Source organism: Megalops cyprinoides, chromosome 10, assembly GCF_013368585.1.
Source record: "Megalops cyprinoides isolate fMegCyp1 chromosome 10, fMegCyp1.pri, whole genome shotgun sequence".
NCBI classification, from domain to species: Eukaryota; Metazoa; Chordata; class Actinopteri; order Elopiformes; family Megalopidae; genus Megalops; species Megalops cyprinoides.
In genome coordinates, this window is record NC_050592.1 from 6363817 (window position 1) to 6390220 (window position 26404).

At 48.7% G+C, this 26404-nt stretch overlaps 1 protein-coding gene across 1 annotated transcript in view; it reads left to right on the forward strand.

Annotated features, from left to right (window-relative positions):
• kirrel3l (kirre like nephrin family adhesion molecule 3, like) overlaps positions 1 to 24194 on the forward strand; it is a 45525-nt gene extending 21331 nt beyond the window's left edge. Inside the window, exons 3-16 of the mRNA XM_036538787.1 lie at positions 12851 to 13000; positions 13436 to 13585; positions 15486 to 15643; positions 17760 to 17910; positions 18259 to 18364; positions 18554 to 18702; positions 18906 to 19033; positions 19779 to 19905; positions 20332 to 20432; positions 21111 to 21309; positions 22048 to 22155; positions 22571 to 22680; positions 23148 to 23237; positions 23588 to 24194. Coding sequence (XP_036394680.1) covers positions 12851 to 13000; positions 13436 to 13585; positions 15486 to 15643; positions 17760 to 17910; positions 18259 to 18364; positions 18554 to 18702; positions 18906 to 19033; positions 19779 to 19905; positions 20332 to 20432; positions 21111 to 21309; positions 22048 to 22155; positions 22571 to 22680; positions 23148 to 23237; positions 23588 to 24082 — 2222 coding nt within the window. The 3' untranslated portion in view covers positions 24083 to 24194. The remainder of the gene's footprint in view (positions 1 to 12850; positions 13001 to 13435; positions 13586 to 15485; positions 15644 to 17759; positions 17911 to 18258; positions 18365 to 18553; positions 18703 to 18905; positions 19034 to 19778; positions 19906 to 20331; positions 20433 to 21110; positions 21310 to 22047; positions 22156 to 22570; positions 22681 to 23147; positions 23238 to 23587) is intronic.
• Positions 24195 to 26404: the final 2210 nt, after the last annotated feature.

A 26404-nucleotide genomic window follows, 5' to 3' on the forward strand; every position in this document is an offset into this window, starting at 1 on the left:
ACGCAAAGCTGAACGTTAACGTTATTAGGGCGAGAAGCCGGCCCGCCACAGACCTCCTTCCACCGTGTTGCACTTGTCCGTTTCAGAGGACCCCGATGCCCCGCCGGTCTCCGGGGACAAAGGGAGGCCATTGTTTACAGAAGCTCCGCAGATGGGGCCAGCAGCAGCGCTCCACAGGACGGCGGGCTGTTTGCTTTTGAGTCCCAGGCGCTTGTTTTACCGCTGCAGCGCGTGAAATGATCCGGGGAATGGCAGGGGGTGCGGGGTGGAGGGGGAGGGCAGGGAATCTGCGTCAAACACAAAAACAGTACCCTGTCGGATCCCAGCTGAGGTGGACTTCAGCAAGGCCCCGGTATCTGACTCAGGAAGGGGAAAGACGAACGGCAGAAACTGGGCGGACGATGGGGGTAGCGGGGGGGGGGGGGGGGGGGGGGGGGGTTTGGGGGAGGCAAGAATCCTCGGGGTTACAGTACTTTCCAGACGCAGACAGATTGAGCGGGAGATAATGGTGGAGAGGGGGAAAAGAATGCTGAGAGCACCAGCATACATCCATCATGCGGTTCCTCGCGGAAGCCATTTGTAGCCATTGTTCTCCCTAATTTGTTTTTTCAGGACTCGCGAAAGGGAGGGAGGTTGCGAAGGAGAGCCATTTATTTCTGGGCTAATTACGCGGAGGGACAGGATAATTAGACATATAGATAAACAGACAAAGGCAGAGATACATAGAGAGATAGATACAGATGCATAGATCAAGATCGACAGGACCTCCTCAATTTTACATCCAGGGCTGCCAGGGGGGGCACGTGCGGTGGCTGCGAAACGGAGAAACAGAAAGAATAACAAATGCGAGGATGAAAGCGCGCCTACCAAAAGTATGTGTGTGTGTGTGTGTGTGCGCGTGCGACCGAGGGACTGAAGGCAGGCGCCATGCGTGGGGTTGTCAGATGGCTGCCACGCTTCCCGAACGGGGGGCCTCCCCCTCTCTTGATAGTTTCCCCACCTGGGCGAACCCTGGCTTGAGGTTCCTCTTTGGTCTGCTTTTCAAAGTGGACGCTCCTCGGGCCTGTCGTGGTAGCCTGTTTCATGCTGCAGATACACAGGCGGCAATGCTGCAGCCGCCGAGAAACCAGACACTGGTTTCCACATCCAAGGGGCCCACTCTTCCAGTCACAATTTCTGTGTGTGTGTGTGTGTGTGTGTGTGTGTCCGTCATGGGTCCTCCACTACACTGGTCAGAAGGAAGATGAATAGGACCTTAATGGACCCACTCAATCACAGGCTACTTATAAAGCTGGCTAAAGCCTTGGAGCAATCAGGCAGGCTCAAGGGTCCATTCAGCTGGCCCGGAGGAGGCACAGGGAACATTTTCACGGTTAGGGATTAGTCATTCAGTTACTGCAGGCCACTGGCTAACTCGTATTGACTGGCCATTTAAAAGAGCTGTCCAAAGGCATGAGATCTGAACTGTATTTAAAAAGGGCCCAATTGTCTGGACACTCTTCAAAAGGCCACCAAAGTCATTCTGTTGTTTAGTTCCCTCCAAAACCCAAATGGTGACAAAGTCAAGCCTTTTTATTGTATTAATGAGCTGAGGCATGTGGAATGTGGAATGCATTTCTTTTTTTTTCATGGGTGGGGAAAGGAAGAAAAAAAAAAGTAGACCGGAAAGTTTTGAACATCGCACTACAACTCGGCTATTATGGCGTGGAGAAAGTGTTCCGGTCATGTCAGTCCTCGGGGCCTGGCTCTGAAGACGCCACAGCTGTAATTTTCTCCTCCAGCCTTGATCAAAGGCATCATGCTTTACACACCCCCCCTTTACAAAGACGGTGGAAGAAGGGGGCCCTGCCATTTTCTGCGGAACAACGTGTGCCTGCGAAGAGGCTTGGGACCAAAGGATGGAGACAACATCAAGCTGCGATTTTCCTCCTCCAAGCAGACACCCTCTCCCTCTGATCATCGGCAGTGTGTTAACAAGCGATAGCCATTTTGAATACCAAGACCCCCCCCGTGTGTATGTGTGTGTGTTTGCTTGAGAACATGAGAGTGCATGGATGTTTTCACACCAATTAATGAACGGCTCTCTGAGCTTACTGGGGTGTTGATGGCTCTCTTCAGATTGGGCTCTTGTGATGTAACGGCTCGCTATGACACTTTCCATTAATTACTTTACACATTAATTAGCGCCAAGGGCCAGGGAATGGCGTAAGGAAAGGAAAGCTGCAAAGACCAAAGTTTATTTGGAGGGATGGTCCGAGAGGGGGCTGCGCAAAGTGTGAAAGTTCACACGGAAGCAGTCAAGCTCAAAAAGGCTCCTTTATCAAATTAGCAGTTTGTTGATTGGCCAGGCTTTCATGAACTTATTTCTTTTGTTTTTCCACAGTATGACGTACCTTGAGCTCAGCAGCCATTAGCACGAGCAAGGCCTTTTACTGGGACGCAGCAGAAAAAAAATGATTCCTCCTCTCCCTGGCATAATTCAATCTGTCCAATATCAAATAATCTTCCCCTATTTTTCAGCCGATTTTAACCTTATCGCTCAGACACCTTCCCCTGAGGGATGAGTCGAGTTCCACCTTGTTAAAAGAGAAGGGGAAAAGAGAGATAACCCAAGAAAGGGGGATGACAAATAGCTCTCAGAGGAGCGCATGGAGAGAACTGTTTGCAGTTCTCACAGCCCGTATGTGAAGGCTCTGCAAACAGATTGAGAAACGGAAAGAGAGAGATGGTGAGGGAGAGATGGAATGGTACTGGTGGGGGGGGGGGGGGGGGGGAGCATCTTGGCCACATAAGTGCTAACAGCTCCAATCCTGTCCCACTGCACTTTTTAACACACACACACCCCCCCAACAGGCTCACCCCCGCGCTTAATTAAAATCCAATAAGGTTCATGCCTGTTTTCCATTGTTCTCACTCTGTATTTACCCAGTCTAGAGGCTCCATTCTCAGCTTAATCTTGCGAGAAGCTTAATGTCAATAGGTCATTCAAGACTTTGGACCAAGCGGAGAGGAGGAGGAGGAGGAGGAGAAGGAGAAGGGGGGGTATTTTGCTCTCAATATTTTCTCCTCTACTTGATTCCCTCTGTTTTTTTTCCTCCTCCTCTTTTCTTCTCTCTCTTCTAATCCATCCGCCTGATTGTTCTAAGCCGCTTTCAGCCGGCCCATGGGAAGAGGGGGTTTGGAGTCCGTTTTAATTAAGATTTAAAAGAAGCGTCCCTCAAGAAAGGAGATTGAGTAGTTTAAGGCGAAGACTATCTGCAGGACAGAGTCAGGGAAAGCAAATGAGTAGAGGTGGGATGGGACAGATTGCGCAGGGGGGGAAAAAAAAGAAATGCACTAAGTCACCGAATAACGAAATAAAACGGATAGAATCGAGGCTCACAGCGTGACTTGTGGGCATCGGGGTGGGCAAGCTAAATGGGATTTTTCCGTAATCAGCGCGCAATCTATACAGATTGATCTCACTTCCTGTGATTCATACCATATCCTGTGAAGACGATATCGGATCAGCGCCAGCCGGCAGGCAATCTGAAGGGGTTATCTCTACGCTCCATCTAATGATCGATAATCTTGCCGAATGGGTTTAAGAGGCCATAATGCCTCACTTGTTTATCTGGTTCAAACCGAGGCCTCAGCGCGACAAAAGCGTCTCGGAAAAGTTTATTTGGTGGAGGTGGCGGGCGTTGCTACCGGTAGCCGGGAAACTCCTTGCTTGCAGACACAGACACGCAGGCTGGATAGGCGGGGAAACGCTGACGTGCTGATTGGGTGATAAATGATGGGCTCGGTCACTGCAGCAGATGCTCCCTGTTACGCAGTCGATTAAAAGTCTTATCACACCGAGGTGCTCAGTTCGGGAGTCGGACAGCACACGCTCTTGGGTTGAGGGCCTCCCAACTGCAACAAAGTGGGTGATCGGGGTAGGGCCTCCCATATAGCAGTGTCTTGGTCAGCATAATGATCGGAACGTAGATGGGACGTGGGCATGTGTCCATGTGTGTGTGTTGGGGGGGGGGGGTTCATTTCCATCTGCCCCCCACCACCCACCCCCCTCCCTTTTTAATAAAGCGCAGAATAGTCCCACACTGAAGTGTTTAAGTTCATCAAGCCACAAGCCCGGTTCAGGCAGGCGAGGTGTTAAGAAAGGGCCGGGGTCAAGGGACCGGCCCATGGCATTCTGTCGGGAGTACGGCCTGCCTTACAGGCACCATATGTCCGGGGTGCGGGAGTCAATGGGCCAGCCTCACCGGGGGGACAATGCCCCATTCAAGCCCACTGAAGTCTGAGGAAATCACTGATTCCACGCCACCACCCGAGACAGAACACGGCACCAGTTAGGCATCTGGGAAAGACACCAGACCCGCACACAACATGTGACGCGCGAAAAAAAGAAACCCGAGACAGACGTGCGCAAGTTAGGAGTTTCCTGTTGCGTTGACCGCCGTTCAACAGGCAACCCTTTTGAAGAGCCCTGGAGAATTCGGCTCCTTGTTTCTCTCGCTTAAGGGTGCGCTGCCGATGCCAGAGGTAAACTGCCAAGCAATATATCGAAGGATGAAACAAGTCCTTTCAAGAGCAAGCTCGGAGCTGTTTATATGGGAGACATATAAGGGAACATTTTTGCATTTTAATGGGCTCGATAAACCGCCCCAGCTATTAAATAACATTCTGAATGTTGTTATCCTGCTGTGTAGCTGAGCTGTGGCTACCATTTGAGGCCGAAAACCAACCTTAAGGTATAAAACATCTCTCCCCCCCTCCACACACACACACCCCCCCTACTGCTAAGTAAAGTGCAGAGTGATCCTGGGGGAGGAATAGATCGCATATATATTCTTTCACTGCAGCGATTAATATTGGGGAAAAAAGGTCAAACTTGACTAGGAATGTAATACTATATCACAGTTACAGTCACGGCCCACATTTCATACATCAGGTGCGATGTCTCATCAAACGTGGTCACGCTGTATCGGTCTCTGTGGCACATTATAAATGATTGATGGTTGTCCTAGTTAAGGTGGCTTGCAGCTCCACACACACACACACACACACACACACCGGAGCTGTGGAACTCTAACGGTGACCAGGAAAAATAAAAAAAATAATAAATAAAAAAACCCTGGTGATAGGCTGGTCAAAGGAGACAGTCGGGGGTTCAGCCTCAGTGTTCTGTCTCATAACCATGTGACCCCACGCGATTCGAAAGCAGTAAATGCCAGGTTTCGAGACGAATTGCTTTCATCACGCTAAAAACAAAGCCGGCTGACTCATGACTTTGTGTTTGAAATTGAGTACGAACTGAATAAACATTAATGGAGGAAGGAATTTCCCCCCAACACCCCCCCCCCCCCCCCCCCACCCCCCCTAGATACAACAGAGGGAAGGCGGATTGAACAAACACCTTCGCAGTTTTTTCAATATCCCTTTATTATTATAAATCCGGGCCATCCCTTCTCTCTTTTCTTTATTCTATTCTTCCCCCCTCATTCAGAGTGCTTGCTTAATAATTAATTGATTAATTAGTTCGCTCATTAATCATTTATTCATTAATCACGGCCTGATTTTTCTAGAGGAAGCAGCGGAATCCGAAAAAAGCCCTGACTTTACATTTCACTCTAATTACGTTCCTTTGCTAATCAACGGTAAAGAAATGGAGTTTCAGGAAATGAGGTTTTTTTCCCCTCCACTTCTTTTCCTCAACACAAAGCAGGATGTATTGAGGTCGGCAGGTAACATTTTTTCCTTTTTTTTTGTTCTGGAAGGTCTTAGTCATCAGTAATTTTAAAGAGCGTTTCAAGTCAGGGGTAATCTGATGAACAGAATAAAGTTTGCCGTTAATTAAAACTTAGCTCTTTTTTTGCTTCTAAAAGGGAATAGAAATTCTACTGCCGAAACCTTGGACATTGATTAATAAATGGTGGTTTGAAGGCCATTTGTAGGAGCAGACAGGCCTCGATTGTTGAGAAGTTGGCCATTGTTTCTGCCTGATCCATGGCCCTCTCGGGAGGTTCAGAAGCAATTTGTTTAATCGCTGGGAGTTCCGTGCAGAGCATTTGATTGTCACAGAGGTAAGCGCAAAAAAAATTCCGCAATATGAATAGCTAAATGAAGAGTAATACTGTTAGGGAAGCAGGATTAAAAGAAAATTTCATTTTCTCATTTGTAGTCACTTGAAAACAACCTCACACTCTAGCACTCAACTCCACCGTGTAGAACGCAGTCAAATGTAAAACAAAAAATGTATCAAATTAGAGAGAGCTTCAATGGAATTGATGCCAATTCCACATTAACCTCTAAGCTTTAAAAAGCATACACATTAAGCAGCACTAATGAGACACTCATTGAACCCGTCTTTCTTTATTCCCACAAAAAACATAAATAGCTTCAGCCTCAATACACTGCAACCAACAGGGGCTGCCTCTCTTTTAAACGTTTGTACCAACACAGGCAGCTATAGAGAACAATACCATTGAAGGCCGCCTCTGTTCTAATGAGATGCATACATTTACAACATTACTACCCTCATTAAAAAATAATAATAATAAAGAAAAAAGTATTAATTATGAAACGCGCTGCTTCCTATCGAGCTGAGCCACAGGGGCCTCCACTGGGCTCAATTAGGAAGTGTAGGCCGCAAATCCCCAGACTAAATTAATTGAGGCCCCAGGGCATTGGGCCCAGAATCCCACTGGTGCAGTCTAAGTGGAGAATTCCTTTGTTTTCATTTCCTTTCCCTCTGAGAGAAAGCGAGAGGGGGGGGAGCACTTTTTAACATTATCTTTTCATTGTCTTTATGGATTTTTAATCTATTTTTTATTTATTTGCTGGATTTTGTTTACTTGTTGTTGCGGCTTGGGACTGAGCGGGGATATATTTACACCCCGCCTTATTTATTTATTTTGTCGCATCTCTAAACAGAAACCCCGTTGCATGTTGAACACCAGCAGTGCTTTATCCAGCATGTCAGCTGCTGTGCATACACTAAACCCTGGCTTTTGCAAACGGCACAAGAAGTTAATGATTTAAAAGCACAGTAAATTATACTGAAAGCCCTGCCAAGCATGAGAGAGAGAGTGAGAGAGAGAGAAGAAGAAAGGGGGTGTTTGTGTGTGTGTGTGTGTGTGTGTGTGTGTGTGGGGGGGGGGGGGGGCAATCAGAGCCAGCAAGCAACCATCTTGTACATAAAACACCAGGGGGCAAGCAAGAACGAAATGACAACATTGGCTCAATCAACATCTTGTCAAGACAGTTGGCTGATGTGTACAGACAACTGTTTTTTCCTTTTTCGGGCCTTTTTTTCTCCTCAAGTTGCTTCCTATCCTTATAAGAACAGTAGCTCACAGACACTGAAGGGAGGGGGAAATGGGAGTTCTGGAACAGCGCTTGGAAAAGTTCTAACGCTCTGAGAAACTCCAGAGACCACAGTGACAGCCACTGCAGCACACTGGATTGTCCGTGCATGGAGTCCACGGAGACTGACAGCATTTCACTTACACTCCACCCCCACACACATACAGGCGCGTGCTTGCACACACTCATGCACACGAGCATGCTCACACGTACACACACACCTCTGTAGAACTTTATCTACCGTATCCGTGGCAGGTGCTGGAAATGAAATGAGCACTGAGCCCTGATGTGATCAGCTCTCTGACACCAGAGCGTGATGGAAATTCACAGCTTGTTCAAAACTCCCAGTGACAGCACAACCAGACGGCCTGATTACTGTCTCCTATCGGTACCCATCACAGGCCCCTCCCATCCTCAGCCACAATCTGACAGAGTCCGGCTTTTTCTGGGCACAGACTGCCTCGTCCCCCCCCCCCACTCCCCCCACCCCAAAGCTTTGCTCTATTATATATATTTTTTGCTGCAGCCTTTCTGCTTTTTGCGCGTGTTGACAAGCTGACACAAACCCCTCCGATTGTCACGGGTAGGATGGAGGAAGCCGAAGAGCTGATGACATCAGCGGCTGCTGGGGAGTGAGGAGTGAAGCAGCCAAACAGCCATGGTAAAGGAAAATCAACAATTAGTAACACCTTATATAACTCTGAAAGGGGCTGCAAGGCATTGATTTCAAGGATCATGGCTGACTGACTCCCAAAGTATGAGTGATAGGGAGACGGGGGGAGAGGAGGATGAGGTGGGTGGGTGTGGGGGTGGGGGGTGGAGGTGGAGAGGGTAGAGTGTTGAGAGTGGTGGAGGAGGAGAAGAAGGAGGATGGTTGAGGGTAGTGGGGGGCTGGGGTTGGGTGAGCTGCCCTTCCCAATAAAAGGGTCTTGGTCCGAGCCAAGTTTCTCACAAAGGAAGAAAGAGGGAAAGGCGAGGCTAGGAGGATTAAACAGCTCTTAAAAAGCTGTTAGGCTGCAATTTAGAGACAAAAAAAGAGAATGGGATAGTGGGAGCGCGATCGACTGGAATCCGAGGGAGGATGGGGATGAATGGCAAGACTAAAGCCAGCCCAATAACACCAGGCCTCTTGACTGCAGTGCCAAGCGCAGGTGGTTGCGGGTTCAATACTTCTGGTATTCCCTCAGATCCTTCTTATTCAGAGGTGTGTTGAACTCTCTCACTCTCTCTCTCTCGCTCTCTCTCGCTCTCTCTCTCTCACACACTCCCTCGTTCCCCAAACCCACAGAACTCCTCCAGGAGTTGCAGTAATGAGATTAGACAGGAGCTCTCCAAAATCGGGCCCAAGATGGGCGCCCGGCCTCTTTATAACAAACGCTTTGAGCTCAACACACTCACACACACACGTTCTCACATACAGACACCCACAATGAGAGCAAGACAAAGAGCCCACACGAAACAAAAGGATAATAATTCCGCACAGAGAAATATAGCTGCCATTGCCAACCTGATTTACCGGCCTTATCTAGACGTGGCACAATGGATGGCATTCGGGGAGCGCGGTTGTTTATTTTGGGCAGTGCACTTTGCCAGTTTTCTTATTTCTTATTTTGTGTCGCGTACTGTGGGCTTGTTCAACATACAGGGAAAAATCTGCACAAGAAAAACCCAAGCAGCACAGCAGGGAGCACAGCCAGCAGGGAAAATGTGTCCAGATACTAGTTTCTATTTTTTAACATTTTGAATTATTACTGCATGTACTAAATTGCCCAGTCAACTCTCAAGTCCTCATGCTAAGGGACCTTGCGAGTGCTCTAAAATTGCCCTTGAGTGAGTGGAAGAAATAATGGTGCTCCGTTGGCCTTAAAATAGTGCCCGTCTATGCCACAGAATAAAAACAGCATTTCTGAATTGTGATTGAATTGAATGTTGGCACTCTGTGACTGAAGCAAAGACAGCCATTCAAAAATTGTGCCTAGAGAGAGTTCAGCAGCACCGTGTTTGTAACGCGCTTCTTTTGTGCGGAAAGCTAGTGATTCAGTGACGCGCTTTAGTGCGTTCAGGAACTGCAAGCGGAAACTGTTTATGTGGTGTGCTCCGTTGGTGTTCGGTAGTGCTGCTTCGGTGAGATCAGCCAAGCAGCCTGATACCTACACAAACACTGAAGTGTGTTCAAGGGGGTAGCGTTTGTGCAGGAGGGCACAGTAGGCTGGTGCTGGAGTAGTGGGTGACAACATTTTTCACCCCCCCCCCCCACCCCAACCCCAACCCCCCCATAATGCCATTAATGCTTACTTTAGTCCCCTGTGCAGATGCCCAGGCCCGGATCATTGAAAACATCTGTCCATCCATTTCCAAGCGATGCAAACACATCCATATCAATGCAGAAAACCAAAAAAAAAAACATGACAGGGGAAAAAGCTCTTTAATATATGATGCTCAGGAAGAGGCAGCCCATCTCGCTGCACTTAACTCTGACCGCACGCCGCAAAAAGCAAAGTCACTGTGCTAAAGTAACTGGTAAATGTGCGGCACAATCCCCGACAACTTGCCTGCCCTATATAAGCCCCCCCCTCCCCGCATCTAGCGCCGTGAAATGATATTCCATTTTATGAAATCCGGATTAAAGCATATCAGGCCAAGTGTGTTTTGACCTTGTTACTAGGGGAGGAAAAAACACAGAGTGAATGCTGCCGTCTCCGAGAGCGCCGACATCGCCCACCGTGGCGCGGCGCGCATAACTTTCATTTCTGCGCGGATTGCTAAATTAAAACGGGGGGGATGGATAGGCGGCAGCGGCCCTCTCTCTCCGCCCCCCTGCCTCCCTGCCTCTGGTGTCTTGAGGCTGGCAGGAGTGACAACAGCCTCTCTGCAGAAACCTCTGGAACACTGCGACAAGAAAGGACGAGTCACAGCACCCCTTATGTACACCCCTTTGCGCTGGCTTGTCTGGATTTCCTGGGTTTTTTAATATATTTTTTTCCCCATTAGAAATGTATTCATGTAATTAAGCTGCTAATACACCGTCAAAGAATTGGCTAATTCAGCAAGGAGGAATTAAAAGAATTTTAAATGACTCATTAGCCAGCTGAGATGTTTTGTTGAGCATTTTCAATAAGAATTGGAGTGCACTGAATCTCTGATGGTGTGAACTCATTTTTCAGTCTACAGCACACAGGCTTGTGTGAGGGCGCGTGCAGATGTGTGTGGATGTGTATGTGTGTGTTTCTGTGTGTTTCTGTGTGTGTGTGTGCGTGTACATGTATGCGTGCGTGCATGTGTGTGTATGAAAGTGAGATGGAGAGAGGGGGAGAGAGAGAGAGAGAGAGAGAGAGAGAGAGAGAGAGAGAGAGAGAGAGAGAGAGAGAGAGAGAGAGAGAGAGAGAGAGAGGGAGAGAGAGAGCAAGCAAGAAAAAACAAACAAGCATAACGAATGCATGCATATCATCCCTTTCAATAATCACCAATGCATGACTTAATGTCTGCTGTAAACATTTAGATACTGGGGAAAGATACTTTATTATAATGGATGTTTATGCAGTACCTTACATAAAAGAAAATTTCAAAGGATAGTACAATTAAAAGGCCTATGAAAACTTCAATACCTCATAAAACTGGAACATTAGTGATGGCCAACCAATAAAAGTGAGGTTTAAGGCACCACTTGAAAACCCCACCGCTGAATACCTAATAGCCTAGGCAAGAGAGTTTCGGCTCTCATTGGCACAATCAAATTCAACTTCGTTTGATCCGCCATGCATGACACACACACACACGCATACACACGCACGCATACACACACCTTGCGCCTGGAACATGAAAAGGTTTTTTAGCATAGGCGAGAGTGGGGAGAGGGTAGTGGCAGTTCTGGTGTGTGTGTGTGTGTGTGTGTGTGTGTGTGGGGTTTGCGGGGGGGGGCTGGAAGGGGGGAGCACTCAGTGTTTAAGCGCGATGAGATAGAACAATCTCCCAGAGCGCAGGGGCGAAAGGAGAGCAGGGAAATATATATTGGGCAGAAATGGGTTTTTAATAGAGCCGAGAGCTGGACCGGCCTGAGCCGCGGAGAGCTCACGTTTGTGATTGGGACCGTTTGGCGGGTAGATTAAACCAGAGAAAGGCTGAGCGAGGGCGGGGGTGGGAGGGTTGGGGGGGGGGTTGAGCCATGTACCCCAGATGAAGTGGATAATTGAGTATGGAACAAACGGTGCCAACTGAGCTCGGAAGCGCCTTTTCAATGGAGCACCTTTGAAAGAAAAAACAGAAGAGAGAGAGTGAGAGAGAGAGAGAAAATCCTCGTTCCCCTCTGGGGAAAAGGCCGCTATTGAAAAGCTATTAAACTCGCATTTAGCAGGATTGATTGGAAATGAAGAGGCCTATTAAAAGAGAGGGACAAGGGGACAATGGGGCATCTCTGGCCGCCGTATGTTGTCCTTCTTTCACCAGCTTTCTTCCCGGGGAGGCCCCCTACGCGCTCTGTTTAAGCACTCTTCGCCCAGAGAATAATTTCGGGGGGTTTAGCGCCGGCTGAATAGGCCCCTCTTTATCTTTCCCTGGCCCCCATTCTCCTATTTAACCACAAAGAAAGGGAGAGGGAAAAAAAAAAAAACGAGGGAAGGTTTTTTTCTTTGAAAGGAGTAACCACCACCCCCCCCCCCCCCCAACCCCTCCTTCATGCTACTCTCTCTCCCCCATCAACACAAGGATTACTTACCTCCAGACGTTTGCCATATTCTCCTACTGGGGTAAAAGCTTGCAGCGGCTTGGGTTGAATTGTGTGGGTCTTGCTGTCAGGTGGAGGCATCCATGTTGGTCCCCCGTGTGCTGCAGCAGTTGCAGGTCCGAGCTGTTCCTTACAACAACAGCGAAGCCCTGCCAAGCGCCTCCACTGCCATCCACGAGCCAGAACGATGGGTCCCTGGAGAGAGCTAATGGTGTTTTGAGTGTTTAACATCCATTTTCCCCCCATAAACGGAAGAGAGAGTGGCAGGTTTTCACTTGCAAGTCGCATCTCGTGTCTGTATACTGGCTGCCATATGGTCTTGAGAAAGGAAGTGTTAAATAAATGATCATCAGTTGATGTTTTATCTCATGTTTGGTGAAATGTACAATGCTTCAAATTATGTCCAACACCAGGTTTTTTTGAACACAGTGAAGAGACACAGTATAAACAGCAAAGACAATGATTGTAGTCTCACTGTTCTTTTTTAGAGAGAGGGAGAGAGAGCAAGATGGTGGCCATGCATACATGTGTAAATGCACATACAGATATGTTATGTATATTATTTGACCAACCAACCATATACATACTGTATATAATACACCGCATACTTTGTAGATGCAAGTGGTTGAACTGCATTGGTCCTGATGCACAGCAAAGCCTATTCGAACCCACATCAGGTGAAGGGATGGCGATGTCTGTTGTGTGGTCACCTCACTCACTCCCTCTCCTCCATCTCTCTCCCCCCCCCCCCCCCCCCCCCCCCCCCCCAAAAAAAAGCAGCTGAAGCGGCCTACTTCTCCCAGCAGCCCCAGGACCAGGTGGTGGTGTCCGGCCAGTCGGTGACGCTGCCCTGCGTCATTGTGGGATACCGTGGCATGGTGCAGTGGACCAAAGACGGCCTAGCCCTGGGAGGGGAAAGGGACCTACCAGGTGAGAGGGGGAAAGCCGCAGGTGTCAAATCGAGAGTGGCCTGTGTGATGTGTGGGGAATCTGTCCTCGTTTTTCCACCTCTTCCTCTTTTATTTACCCCCTCTTTATGTCAAAGAGAGAAATCTGACCATACTTTATATTTAAGTGGTGGTTAGCTATATTGAAGTTTGCAATGAGGTATTTGCCTGACCTGAGCCCAGACGCCACAGAAAAGCAATCTCACACAGTGGCCTTTTAATACTTTGTGCTGTTTAACCAAATTTGAAGGCCTGCTTGCTGGCGGTAAAGTCCCCATTAGCACAGCGGGGATTTTGAATGCAGTGGAGCCGCTCTATTGAAATATTCATTCTGGAGCCTTTCAGTCGGTGTTTTTTTTTTTTTGTTGCCTTTGTCAGCTTTGCGCCTTGACAATGTTCCTTGTGCAACTTCACGCAGGTTGGTCGCGGTACTCCTTAATGGGCGACGCGCTATCAGGGGAGCACAGCTTGCTGATCGATTCGGCGGAGCTGGCCGACGACGCCGTGTACGAGTGCCAGGCCACGCAGGCGGCGCTGCGCTCGCACCGTGCCAAACTCACCGTGCTGGGTAAGAGGGAGCGCTCCATCCCCAAACCGGGGGGGACACAACCGAGCGATGTCGAGTTTTGAATGAAAGATAACATATGGGGGCTTGGGGGGGGGGGGGGGGGGGTGAGGGATGGCGTAGATCATATTTCCCAATGTCACGGTATTGTCGCAATATTCACAACTGAATTGCTGCAGCAAAACATCTGTATTAAACGGGCTCTTTTTAATTTCTTACTCCATTTTCTCCGCAACTGTGTCAATCTGGCATTCTCGCCTCTCAGTTCTAAATCATACCTTGACGGCGTTTTTCAGAAACCTCGCAAAAATGAGCCGACGGAGGCAGAAGCCTTTCCCTCTGTACCGATAATCAAGACTGTGAAAGTCCAGGATAATGTGATTGCCGCAGTCACAAATGACTTGCGTGGACGCTGAAAACTCAAGCTCTGCACAGTTAGCACATTTCGCAGTGAGTCACCCAATCTGTCAACCGCGGGCGGCTTTTACATTAACGCAATGCGAGTGATCTACATATTCACCGGGCCTTCTGTGCTGGGTCACAGCGGAGCTGCGGGGGGAAGCGTAGCACCGCTGCCACCCTGTGGGCACTCCGGGTATTGCAAGAGCGTGTCAAGAGTTCCTCCTTTATTAGCGCAATTATGCATTCGTTTTGAGGACCAAAGTGGCTTGAAGATACTCAGGAAGGCGAGAACAATAAGAGGATCTGATGGAATTAAGCGCATCCCCCGAAGGCTTGCTGATCACCTGCTTATTCATCGAGAGGAGGCCCGGCCTCCCCTCATAACCCAGCTCGTTACTGTTTTCACACTTCTGCGGTACAGCGCACGGGGAGAGGAGAGAGGAAAACAATACAAGTTGAGCATTATTATGGTGCTATAATGAGTAACACAGTTCTAATGAGGGAGAGTTACTGTAAGGCCACCATCTTTCTCCCCCCCATCCCTCCCTTCAAACTGTCTCGTTTCAAACGAGCACGGCCAATAGAGTTCACTCCCACGCTGAGCGAAGACGTCTGCACGACAGCAAAGAAGGAGGGTGAGAGATAGCCTCCTCCAGAATAATATCCGTCGTGGACATAAGGGCCTCGGCTCTCGCTCCTCTCCTTTGGATAAAATTCCCCCGACCTGCAGGAACAGAATCACATGGAGCATGGAGCATGCAAGAGCTGGGGGAGGGGAAAGGGGGGGGGGGGGGGGGTTAGGCGTGGGGGAAATCAATGCGCTGGGATGAGACCGAAGCAATCCGCAGCCAAGAAAAAGTTTTGGCGACGGGAGCGCAGTCAAGGGAATCCGCTTGGAAATTAAAATCACCCAGCGCTAGGATTCCATTAGCGTCCGGGCGCGGCGGCGGAGGGACCTCTGACAATTCAGATACAAACACAGAAATTGGTTCGGGGAGGACGGCGAAGGCGCGCTGTTTATTTCTTCATTTGCCGGCTTGGGAGACGGGACGCCTTCATCAGGGGTGGCGGCGCGCTCTTGCCTGCCAGACGTGCGAACAAGCGACACAAACAAATGAACAAATAAGCGAGGCGGACGAAACATTAGCGCGCGAGCAGCGGGTCGCAAATAGAGCGATAATGCCGGAGTCCCGAAGTTTAAAAGAAAGTGTAAAAAAAAAAAGAAAATTTGGACAGATTGAGTGTCGCCTCGGCAAATCCCAAATCCACTTTAGCCTGCACTGTGAACTGCGCGGTGCCGTATGCGGCAAACCGCAATGCTTAAACAGGTGTATAATTAGAGTTTTTGCATTCCGTCAGGGGCGAAGTCCAAGCAGATAGTCACAGAAGGCGATAGACAGTAGCTGTGTCATGAAGGGCAGCAGTGGGATATTGCTTTAAGAGACAAAAGCCGTTTTGAGAGCCCCTTGATGTTGAGATGTTTTTCCACCCTGTTCTGCAGTGCCCCCGACCGACCCCGTGGTTGAGGGTGGTCCCATTGTGAAGCTGAAGGCCCACACACCCCACAACCTCACCTGCAGAGCATCGGGGGCCAAACCAGCGGCCGAAATCACCTGGTACAGAGACGGAGAGATACAAGACACCGCCATATACTCCAAGGTATGGGCGACAACACAGCGCTGATTAAGGCCCTGTGTTGTTCTACTGCACAAGTCAAAACATGTGACCAAATCATGTGACCCACCGCATCGACAGCAGGCTGCTGCTCTCTGCGTCATTTCAAATGGATTACATTGCATTATTATTGTCATTTAGCAGATGCTCTGCGAGAGACTTACATAGCTTACAGTTTTCACCTGTTAACCATTTATACAGCTGGATATCCAATGAGGCAATTGTGGGTTAGACACCTTGACCAAGGGTACAGCAACAGTGCCCCAGCCAAGAATTGAACTGGCAACCTTTCGGTTACAAGCCCCACTCCTTACCACTATGCTACACTGCCGCCCCAGGGAGGGATGGAGCTAACCGTCCAAGATCAGTCTGAGGAGAGGGAGCTAATTTTCCTTTTGGAAAAGAACAGTGATTAGTCAGTCCACTGTCCGTCCTACACCAGCATCCCTACTTTACTGTATGCACTTTGCACACTGTACCCACCTCTTGATCCTCCCCTCCTCCACTCACCTATCTCCCCCTCCCCACCCCCACCCCCATCTCTAATGCACCGGCAGCGCGGCATAACTGGAGCATGCCAATGCTCAGACAGGCATGAGCTGCTGATACACTGGAATTGCCGTGGAGGAGCAGAGAGGGAGAAATCACCCAACAACACAATGCAGAAACACAATGAGAATGTGGCAGAGCGTGAAGCATCCGCCGCCGCCGCCAAAGTGCCACATTTGTCATGCTCCCTGACCACGCTAAACGACACTAAACGACACGTTTAAGGGTAAAAGCCAGGAGAGGAGAGCGAGAGGAAGGCGAGAGGGAGGGAGGGAGGGAGAGAGACACAGAGAGAGAGGGAGAGAGATAGAGAGAGAGAGATACAGAGAGGTTGGTGGGGAGGGAGAGGGCCGTGGTGTCCTGGAGTGATGCGACTCGATTTACCGTAAAAACGCTTTTTTGTGTCCGACCGAGGGAGCGGGGCGGCCTGTGCATTGATTCAGCCACTCTGGGAGCGTGTTCGGGTTTACCCTTCAGTTCAGAGGACCGCGCAGCAACTCTCCTTCCTTTGGACAGTGCAGAAAAACGTGGGCACTGTCTCTGCCATCACTGCTTACTGTCATCTGTGACAGCAAGCAATGCCTCTCAAATCTACACATTTCCTCACTTAACTCTATTGATTTCTGCCAACAATAAATTGACATCCGTGGCTTTAAAAAAAAGCTCTGGAAAAACACAAGGACAGCTCTCCACTGCCTGCCGGCCCTCTCAGCAGGAAGAAGCAACAGCAGATACCGTACCATTTAATGGCTCTCTGTTTGGTCTTCCAAGTTTATTGTGCAGAGGATAACAGGAAATGCATGAACATTATTACTGACTAATAACATGGTTATGATAATAATCAGGAAGATATTAAGAAGTCCAGGTCCTACTGAATATTCAGTGTTCAGTATGCTAGTAATTTAAATGCCACCACCACACAGAAAACACAAGCAAAATTTGAAAGCCCTAGGCGACCTCAAAAGTTAGAAAAGTATTTCAACTTAATTCATGGATGGAGAAGAAATGATTGTATTCATATTCAGGAATATTCATCATATTCAGGAAACCAATATTTTTCTGAAGGCATTATTTTATTTATTTTTTTGTCTGGGGAGCTATTTGCAATTCGCACTTCTCGTTGGCTATGTCTGAGCAGACAGGGTCTACTGTGCCTCACAGACCCTAAAATGGGTGGAGCCATCATTTGCATTCCAAGTGCTTTTCAACTGCAACCACAGCCTCCTCATTGGTTAATATGAGGCAGTGACTGACAGCTGCACAAATGGACATGGAGCTACGCATATTCTGGGGTTCATGAAGCCTCACTCACCCATTAGTACCCCCCTGTATGCCTTCACAGCTATGCCCTTTTTTCCGTGCAGGTGTTTCAGACTTGGATTTGGTTATTTTTTAAAACCATGCTGTGTTCTAAAATTTTGAACAGAAACAGCCCTTTGTTCTGTTTCAAGGTGATACATTTCAAGGTCAGGCTTAAGGTTCACCGTAGCATGACAGCAGGTGTAGCTGGAGGCGTCGCTAACAGGGTGTCATTTCTCCCTCGCACCCCCAGACTTTCATGGAGGACGGGAAGCGGGAGCTGGCGGTGAGCATGCTCCCGGTGATCCCCGAAGACAAGGATTCAGGGCGTACCTACACCTGCCGGGTGGTCAACCCCGCCGCCCCCGCCGGCCGGCAGACGTCCGTCACCATCAACGTCCAGCGTAAGTGGAAAGCGCCGAGCCCCTCCCATTGGGGGGTGGGGGGTGGTCCCGGAGAGAGCAGCCCCGCGGTAGAGACGTCTGACTGGCTTTCTGCGCTCAGCCCGCGTTCGGAAGCGTCTGCTTCACAGGCGAGCCTGAATTTTAATTGACGGAGGAGGAACACTGAGGACTGCGTGTAGCCTTTGATGTGGGGCAGAGTACAGAGACGAGTGATTCACACTTAGAGAAAAGGATATTAGCTGATTTAAAAGCAGTGGGAAATCAGAATAGCAGAGGAACTAATCAAAACCCCGAGCCTGAGCTGAATGAGTGCAGACGCCTTGGGTTAATAAATGGGTTTGGTTGCAGACCCCCCTGCGGTGACGCTGTCCGTCCAGCCTCAGACGGTCATGGAGGGAGCCAAGGTCCTGTTCATCTGCTCAGCATCCGCAAACCCCGAAATCACAGGATACAGGTAGTTAAACGCTTATTTTCTCAGTTACCTGCTGTTTGCTCATAACACCTCACATGTGTTCCGACTTAATTAAGCATTTCTTTGGCTCACACTACCATGGAGCCCAGTTATGTGTTACGGCTTTGTTAACAATGATGTAATTGTCTTAGCTTTTCTCCAAGTCATGTGATGTTCTCCTCAACCAATCAGGTGGTCAAAAGGCGGGATCCCCATCTCAGAAGCCAATGGAGACAGCTTGGAGGTGACGGTTGATCACTCCTACTTCACCGACCCCGTGTCCTGTGAGGTGTCCAACTCAGTGGGAAGCACCAACGTCAGCACCCTGGTGGATGTCCAGTGTAAGTCCTGAAAATCCAGGGCCATTATAACTGCTTCGAGTCTCCCACATGTCCCACTTATATTTCTTTGTTCTGCAAGTCGCTCTGGATGAGTGCATCTGCCATATGACTTTGCTGAATATAAGTGCCATGTCTTGAAACATTGCATTTTTAATTGAATATCTGGACTGTGTTGATGGGTTGTGTGTTGTCTCCTCCGGCAGTTGGCCCCAGGTTACTGTCAGAGCCCAAGCCCATGGCGGTGGACATCGGGATGGACGCTGCCTTCACCTGTGCCTGGACTGGGAACCCTCCTCTGACTCTCGCCTGGACCAAGCAGGGTTCAAGCGTGGTAAGTGCAAGGTCTCGTCCGAACTCCTCCCCCAAGAGCCAAAGACACAGAGACGCTACAGAAAGCCATCTGAAGCAACTCGGCAGAGCCAGGAATAGCATCAAGTACCCTTTTGAACTCGGGGTCTAATGTGTAAAGCCGGTCCTCTTCACCTCTAGCCCTGATCCCTGTCATTATCTTTAGCACTAAACCCCCTCCCACCCCCGATTGTATTAAGCACGATCAACAGTCAATCTCTGAGGGGGTCGCACTCTCGGCTGGCGTTTAAGCAGATTTCGTTCCGAGCTTCAGAATGTTATTTCAAAGGCCCAGGGATGTTAAAGCAGCTGCGTGTTTTCAGAGCGGGAGAGCCCTTTGGCTCTTCCATGAGCCCCGTGTGACTCACGCTGGAAAATGGGGCCATTCTAATCCACTGACGGTGCCTCTCGTCGCCACAAGATATGGATTAATTGGGTAATTCAACAAGCGTCTCGGCGGGGGGCTAAATGGATTAATCACAGCTTGATGGAATTCCGGGATCAATGAGCTAACAAGTGACCGAACACACCGGATCCAAAGACCCAACGTGTTCTTGTTCGGGAAACCCTTTGTTTTTCCTCTGCCTCTGTTTAAAGAGTATGTTTACACAAATGGATAACATGTAGAAACTATAACCTATGTAAGTTGCTCTGGAAAAGACCGTCTGCTAAATGACAATAATGGAATGCAATGCAATGGATGACTAGATTGTGTCCTCCATCTTCAGGTCCTGAGCAATGGGAACACTCTGCAGTTGAAGGCGGTCACCCAAGAGGACGCTGGCACCTACACCTGCAAAGCCATCGTCCCCAGAATCGGAGTGGCTGAGAGGGACGTCACCCTCACTGTCAATGGTAAGCACGTGCCCCCGTCCGGCTTCATGGCTGTGTTCCAGTCCTTTCCAGCCGCAATGCCTGCATCTCTTGAAGTTAATCTGGGTTTAGTCTTCGTCCGTTCCTCTGCCTTAAGTGTCCCTAAGTGTCTTTGTGGGTCTGCTTACTTGTGTAGAAAAATTGCCTCCTCTGGTTTTCAGCTTGTGCCTCCACTTCCAGCACTCTCTCCTAATTTCTCCGGTTTTTATCGGTTTTCTGTGCGGCGCTCTGTCTTCGTTTTTTTTTTTTCTTTGCGTGCTCTTGTTTTGTCACAGTGCATCTGCCTCTTGCGGTCTACTTCTCTGGCCCTCTGATCCCTGACTCACTGTGCCTTCGCTCCTCTTTTTCTCTCTCTCTCTCTCTCTCCCCCCCCCCCCTCCCCCCTCTCTTCTCGATCTGTCACTCCAGGGCCCCCCATCATCACAGCAGACGCCATGCAGCACGCAGTCAAGAACTCCAAGGGCAAGCTGGAGTGCCTGGTGGGCAGCAGCCCCCCTCCTGACAAGATTGTGAGTGAACCACTCATGCCTCACTTCTCTGTGGGCTAGCGTGGGTGTGCTTTCTGAATTCCCCATGAGGGACTGCGCATCCACCACAGCGTGCCCCCCCCCCCCACCCCCCAACCTCCACCCCCTCCCACGCCCCCATCTTGCCTTGGCCAGTCGTGCTATTTAATCGAAGGCAGAGCAAGGCCGCCGCGGCCGTCTGAGGCTCGCTTCCTGCAGGTTCTCCAAGATGCCTTTCAATTAGCGCCTGATGGAGACCCCGGATAACGACCACTGTGACCTCCCGTACATGCGAGGTCTGCAAGCAGATAATTAAGATCTGAGGAGGGGAGCTGGCCGGACAGTCTGCGCAGCCCTTGAAAACTCGAACGGCCTTAAACTGAGAAAATAACTTATTTGAACCTCCCCCCGGTGGTCACTGGATGCCTCATCCAACGTGACCGCTGTTCTGTATGAGCTGTAGAAGCTGGGATGAGGAAGGCAATGTCTCGCATATTTAGGGCAGTGGAATCTGAGATCTTAGACATTTCCTGAGGGGGACCCTTTTGGATGTTTTGTACCCCAGTGACAGAGACTCAGAGTCACATGCAGTCGTGGCCTGGGCAATGCTGTGGGACATGAATCCGCTTACCAGCGTGACTCATCTCTCGTTCCTTCATTCCCCCCCCCCCCCCCCCCCAGGTTTGGACCTTTGGTGACGTGAGCCTGGCCAGCGGAACCTCGGGCCGCTTCACTGTCCAGACGGTCACCAGTGATCGCGGGGTCCTGTCCTCCCTCGTCCTCTCCGAGACGCTGGCCCAGGACTTCCAGCTGCGATACAACTGCACCGCCTGGAACCGCTTCGGCTCAGGCACCGCGCTGGTCACCCTCAAGGAGCAAGGTGTGTGTGTGTGTGGGGGGTCTTTTATCTCACAACACATCAAATTCTGCACAAACAACAAAAAAACAATGGCAAGAGGGATAATTTCAATCAGCGCTGCCGAGGAGGGCAGGGTTTGGGTCAAACAAATTTTCAAATCCAGCCATAATCTTAATTATATATTTGCGATCAATATAATCTAATCAGTAGATGGTGGCCTTAATTAATACACATGGCACATTACTGATATTGATTGCAAGCTGAAATCAATTTGAAAATACAGGTGTTTCAAAAACTCAGTGGCGTTCCACTCTGTGGCACGCAAGGCACATTTTAATGCCTCGGCTCACGCTTAAGTAAGGCTAACTCGAAGCTCACGCTACCCCTTTGTTATAGGAGACACCAAAAATAAGGTCCTCACCGGCAATTTCCGTCAATGTGCCGGAGTCGTCCCTGGAGACCCAGGCTGCGGTTATCTCCTGGAATCTCTAATTAGATTGCTGTCTGTTGCTTCATTGTGTGTCAGGCCTTGTTACCCTACCCCGGGAGAGATTAGACGCAACCGCAGGGGCTGAGGACACAGAGAAAGAGGCGTTTGAGGCCCCGGCGCGCTCCTGATGAATTTTTAATTGTATCGCTGTTTACGGAAGAGCCGATTATAGTCAAACAAACTGATAGCCTGCCGTCACAGCTGCCCACGCTGCCCAACCCCTGCCCCGAACGTCTAACTGAATCTGAACTTTTCTGCCCCGAAAACAGAGGCCCTCCCCATGCTGGTGATCGTGGGAGCTTCGGTAGGGGGCGGGTGTGTCCTCCTCATCTGCGTCATCACCCTGGTCTCCATCTGCTGTAGGAATTCTGGGAAAGGTGAGTGCAGATTACACCACCACGGGTCCCCAACCAAAAAAAAAAAAAAATTGGGTTGCGATAATGTGCAGACAGCGTCGTGATTGTGATTTATGACTAACATAATGCAGAGCAATTACACTGTTCTTCGCTCCACTGTACCGCTCATCTGTAATCGTGCAATTATCCCGGATTTATTGAGGATGGGTCATAAGACAAGACTGAGCTACAACTGTTGGGTTACCAAAGACAAAGTTTATACAATGCTCAATTAGAGAAATGAGTTCAATACGGAGATATGTCAGTGCTGTTACCAGTAAAAATCATCCACCACAAACCAGACAATTTTGCAGAATATATCTGCCATCACAAGATACAAGTCTCATTCTGATGTGTGTTCCCTATCTGATCTCCCTTCTCTGTTATCATTCTCTAGGTAAAAAGGGCACACGTCTCTCCAAAAGTGACATCAGGGTACAGATTGTGCACAGTGACCACAATGCCGCCCGAGGCAACGATGATGAAGAGGACGTGAAAGAGCCAATGGTAAAATGATTCTTCCTTTCCCACCACCCAAAGGAATACTGCATTTTCTGATCCCCATGTGTGGACTTCAGCCTGGAGTCTATCAACATCTGTCATAAACTTTGACAAACAAATCTATGCAAGTGACACTTTTCCGATGGCATTTTTTTTTTCATTAGTTCCGGAGACTGCTGATCTCCCCAAACTGATTCGGAAGAATAAAAATTTAATTGAGTCAAGGACAAATGCTGATTGAATCCAGGCTTTAGCATTTAGAGTTTAAGCCAGATCTTAACATCTTCCTGATATGTTCATTTTTTCTTGGCAGCTTAGGGAAGATAGTTGGCTTAGAGAATAGTTGATACGATTGGCAAACTGAAAAACAGAGCATTAGGCTCAGATCTGTAAACAGAACTGAGGGGCAGGACTTTATCTGGTAGATGGGATACGTTTGATGACATTATGTTAAGAAATGTCTTAACCCCCAGGCTCCAAATAGCAGCGAGTCTCCTGGAACATCCCGTACAGAGCACAGCGACCTTCTGGAGGAAGAGGAAGATGAACGTTCCGACTTGAAGGTAAGACCTTAAAGCAAAGAAACAAACATCGCTCCTATCACACCATGGAAAGCCTGTTTGGGTAAAAGATGTTCCTGATGTAAAGGCAAACTTGGCCACTCACCTGCCCTCATTACATTACATTATTGGCATTTAGCAGATGTTCTTATCCAGTATGACTTGCATCGGTTATAGTTTTGTTGCAATGTTACCCATTTATACAGCTGGGTATTTTAATGAGGAAATTGTGGGTTAAGTACCTTGCCCAAGAGTACAGCAGCAGTACCCCAGTGGGGAAGCAAACCAACAACCTTTTGGTTACGAGTCCTGCTCCTTAACCACTATGCTACACTGCCACCCTCTCATTCCAGGACCCCACCAATGGCTACTACAACGTGCGCGCCCACGAGGACCGTCACATCCGCAGCGGCTTCTCCGAGTATGTTCCCAACCCGCGGCCTGTCTACACCCCATCCCAGCTGCCCTCGCCCAGCCCCCTGTACGGCCAGCACACGGCCCAGCCGCGCATCTACGACTTCTCTCACCGCTATGCCACCACCACGGGTGCCCGCTCCAGCTACGAGCAGCAGCAGCAGCAGCAACAGCAGCAGCAGCAGCAGCACCAGGGCATCTACCCTCCCGAGCCCCTCTACGGGGGCTCCGCCTACCTGCCCGCCACATACGGCCGCGCCTTCACCAGCTACGTCAAGCCTGCCACCTACGAGAAGGTGGATGCCTATGACCACTCGGACCAGGCCAGCAAGGTGTCCAGCTCCTCGCGCTTCTCCTATGCCTCGTCCCAAGTGTCCTCGCAGCAGTCCGACTACGGGAGGCCCTCGCACCAGCGTATGCAGACGCACGTTTGACGAGGCGGGGCGGACGCCAGCGAGGGAGGCCGAAGGAAAGCCTCTGTGACCTGAACGGGCATCCATCCCAAAAAGGAACGACAGAAGGTGGTCTCCCTTGTCAAACCTCCCCTTCCACAGACACATTTTGGGAGGGGGGCTTAAGTTAGGGGGGGTTCCGCTCTTAATTCGTTTCGTCTTGTTGTCATTGAATAGGTTTTTACGCGTTCTTGGCGTGCTCATGAAGCTTTCCAATTGTGGTACATCACTAAGATTCCAATCAATCATTGTCCTCAATGAGGTGCATTGCAAGATGTTCATTTTTTGGAAGGAATGCAATTGATTAAAAGTTGCATCATGTCCATAGACGCCATTTGCTCATCAATCTGGACTATTGTTCAGTGGGGAGGGAGGGTTTACTTTGGAAAGCATCAGACTTCTATCCTGGGTTGGGTTGGGTGACAAGCTGGATTGAAGGACTTGTATCCAGCAAAACAAAATGCGGACATAAAAAAAAAAAAAGAAACACATTGTCGTCATTTGGTGTTTGTCGGCATGCAAAGGAATTCTAAGCACATTCGTGTCTCTCCATTACAAGAGGACTGAGCCACATAGAAAGACTCACAAACGAAGCCGTGAAGAGAGGAACCGCCAGGAGGTGCTCCATTCACTAGGATTTGTGGGATTGCTGTATCAGTGGGCCCTTCCCAAACCATTTGGAGGGGGAAGTTTTAATGACATATTTATGCTTTTAAGAAGTTTTTTTTTTTTTTTTAAATGCTGTTGGCCTGAGGGACCAGTGCAGGCAACTTGAAGGGAAACAAGATAAGAGGTGTGGAAAGAACCTGCCTGCATCTTTAGGGCAAAGATTAGACTTTGTATCAATCATTTTGTTCTTCAATGGTGAAGGAAATGAACACCCAAAGATGGTGGGGCATGTATAAGGGTAAAGGACAGGGGGGGCTGCCCCTTTCCTTGGAGCACTATATGCTTAGTGTTCTGTTTAGCAGCCAAAAAAATATATAAAAATCAGGCCTTCTCAAGATCAATTCCGAATGAATTGAGTATTACCATTCCCAGGCCGGGTCATTCACTATATGGCTGCGGGAAGATGTTTTCGAGATGAGGCCTTGATTTAGCCAGGCTTCCTCATGAAGTAGGTAGATTATTAACTCGATACGATCAATGAGCCCTCTCCCGGAGGATCCTCGAGATTTCAATTTTTATACATGCAGTAGCTCCGATATGTTTACAGACACTATACTACCCAGAAACACTAGATAACTGTACAAAGGGGAAAAAAACAATTTCTATCTGTTGCATGCAGATGATGTGTCGAAGTGAAATAATTCAACTTTTTCCATTTCCATTACTGGTGTGAGAGATTGCTAGTGTACCCGACCCTACTGGATACAGGTTTTCGAAGGACAGGAACTTTGTACTGCCATTTATCTCTGAGCTGTTCCCAGTCAGCCTGATTGGAAAAAGAACGTTATGAAGTAAGAAGTGAAAAAAAAAAAACATTGCTTGTCTTTATTTTTATATTTTATATAAGCCTTAATGTACAGCGTGTAAGCTGCTCTATTGTAAAGTATCTTTTTATTACATATACATATATAGATATATATAAACTTAATTGATTTTATCAGTACACCATTTCTCCCTTGCCCCACTTGTCCATCACCGAGAAACAGAAAGAAAATGCTTTTTCTGGAACACAACTAATTGCCATTTTCTTTTATTTTCTTTAATTTTTTTTTTTAAATAATGTATTAAGAATTTTATTTGCTAAAAAGGAGCTATTGTTGCTTGTAACTTTGTACACATATTTATATTTAAATAAATCCATTTCAGATAAACTTTCTGTCTGGTTTGATTGACTTGACGAGCACAAGGTGTGCTGCGGAGAATGACGCCTGGGATTGACAGAAAACAAAGCAGCGTATGCACACCCAAGCCGATGAGCACACAAATTAGCAGCGCTGTCTATTTTGATGCACGCCGTCCCCAGGCACTGCGTTCATTTTGATGAAGACAGATGAGATATGAATATTTCTCTGTCGGCAAATTAAGTACAGAACAGTCACCGGCTATCCCTTGTGTGACTGAGAAATTGCTCTAACAAAGGAAGGTATTACGTGACAGCGTCAGCCTGTCATGTCAGCTCTGTCATTTCGGTATTCCCAACACAGCTTCATTTAGACATGTTTAGGAGGGGGAGGGGGGAAAAAGGCAAAATGTCGTAAAAAAGGACAGTGTTGCTAGGTAAACCATATGGGCGTATAATCCAAAACTCACCGTTGCTGTGATGGGCGGGGAGGTAAACCTTTAAAACATCATCAG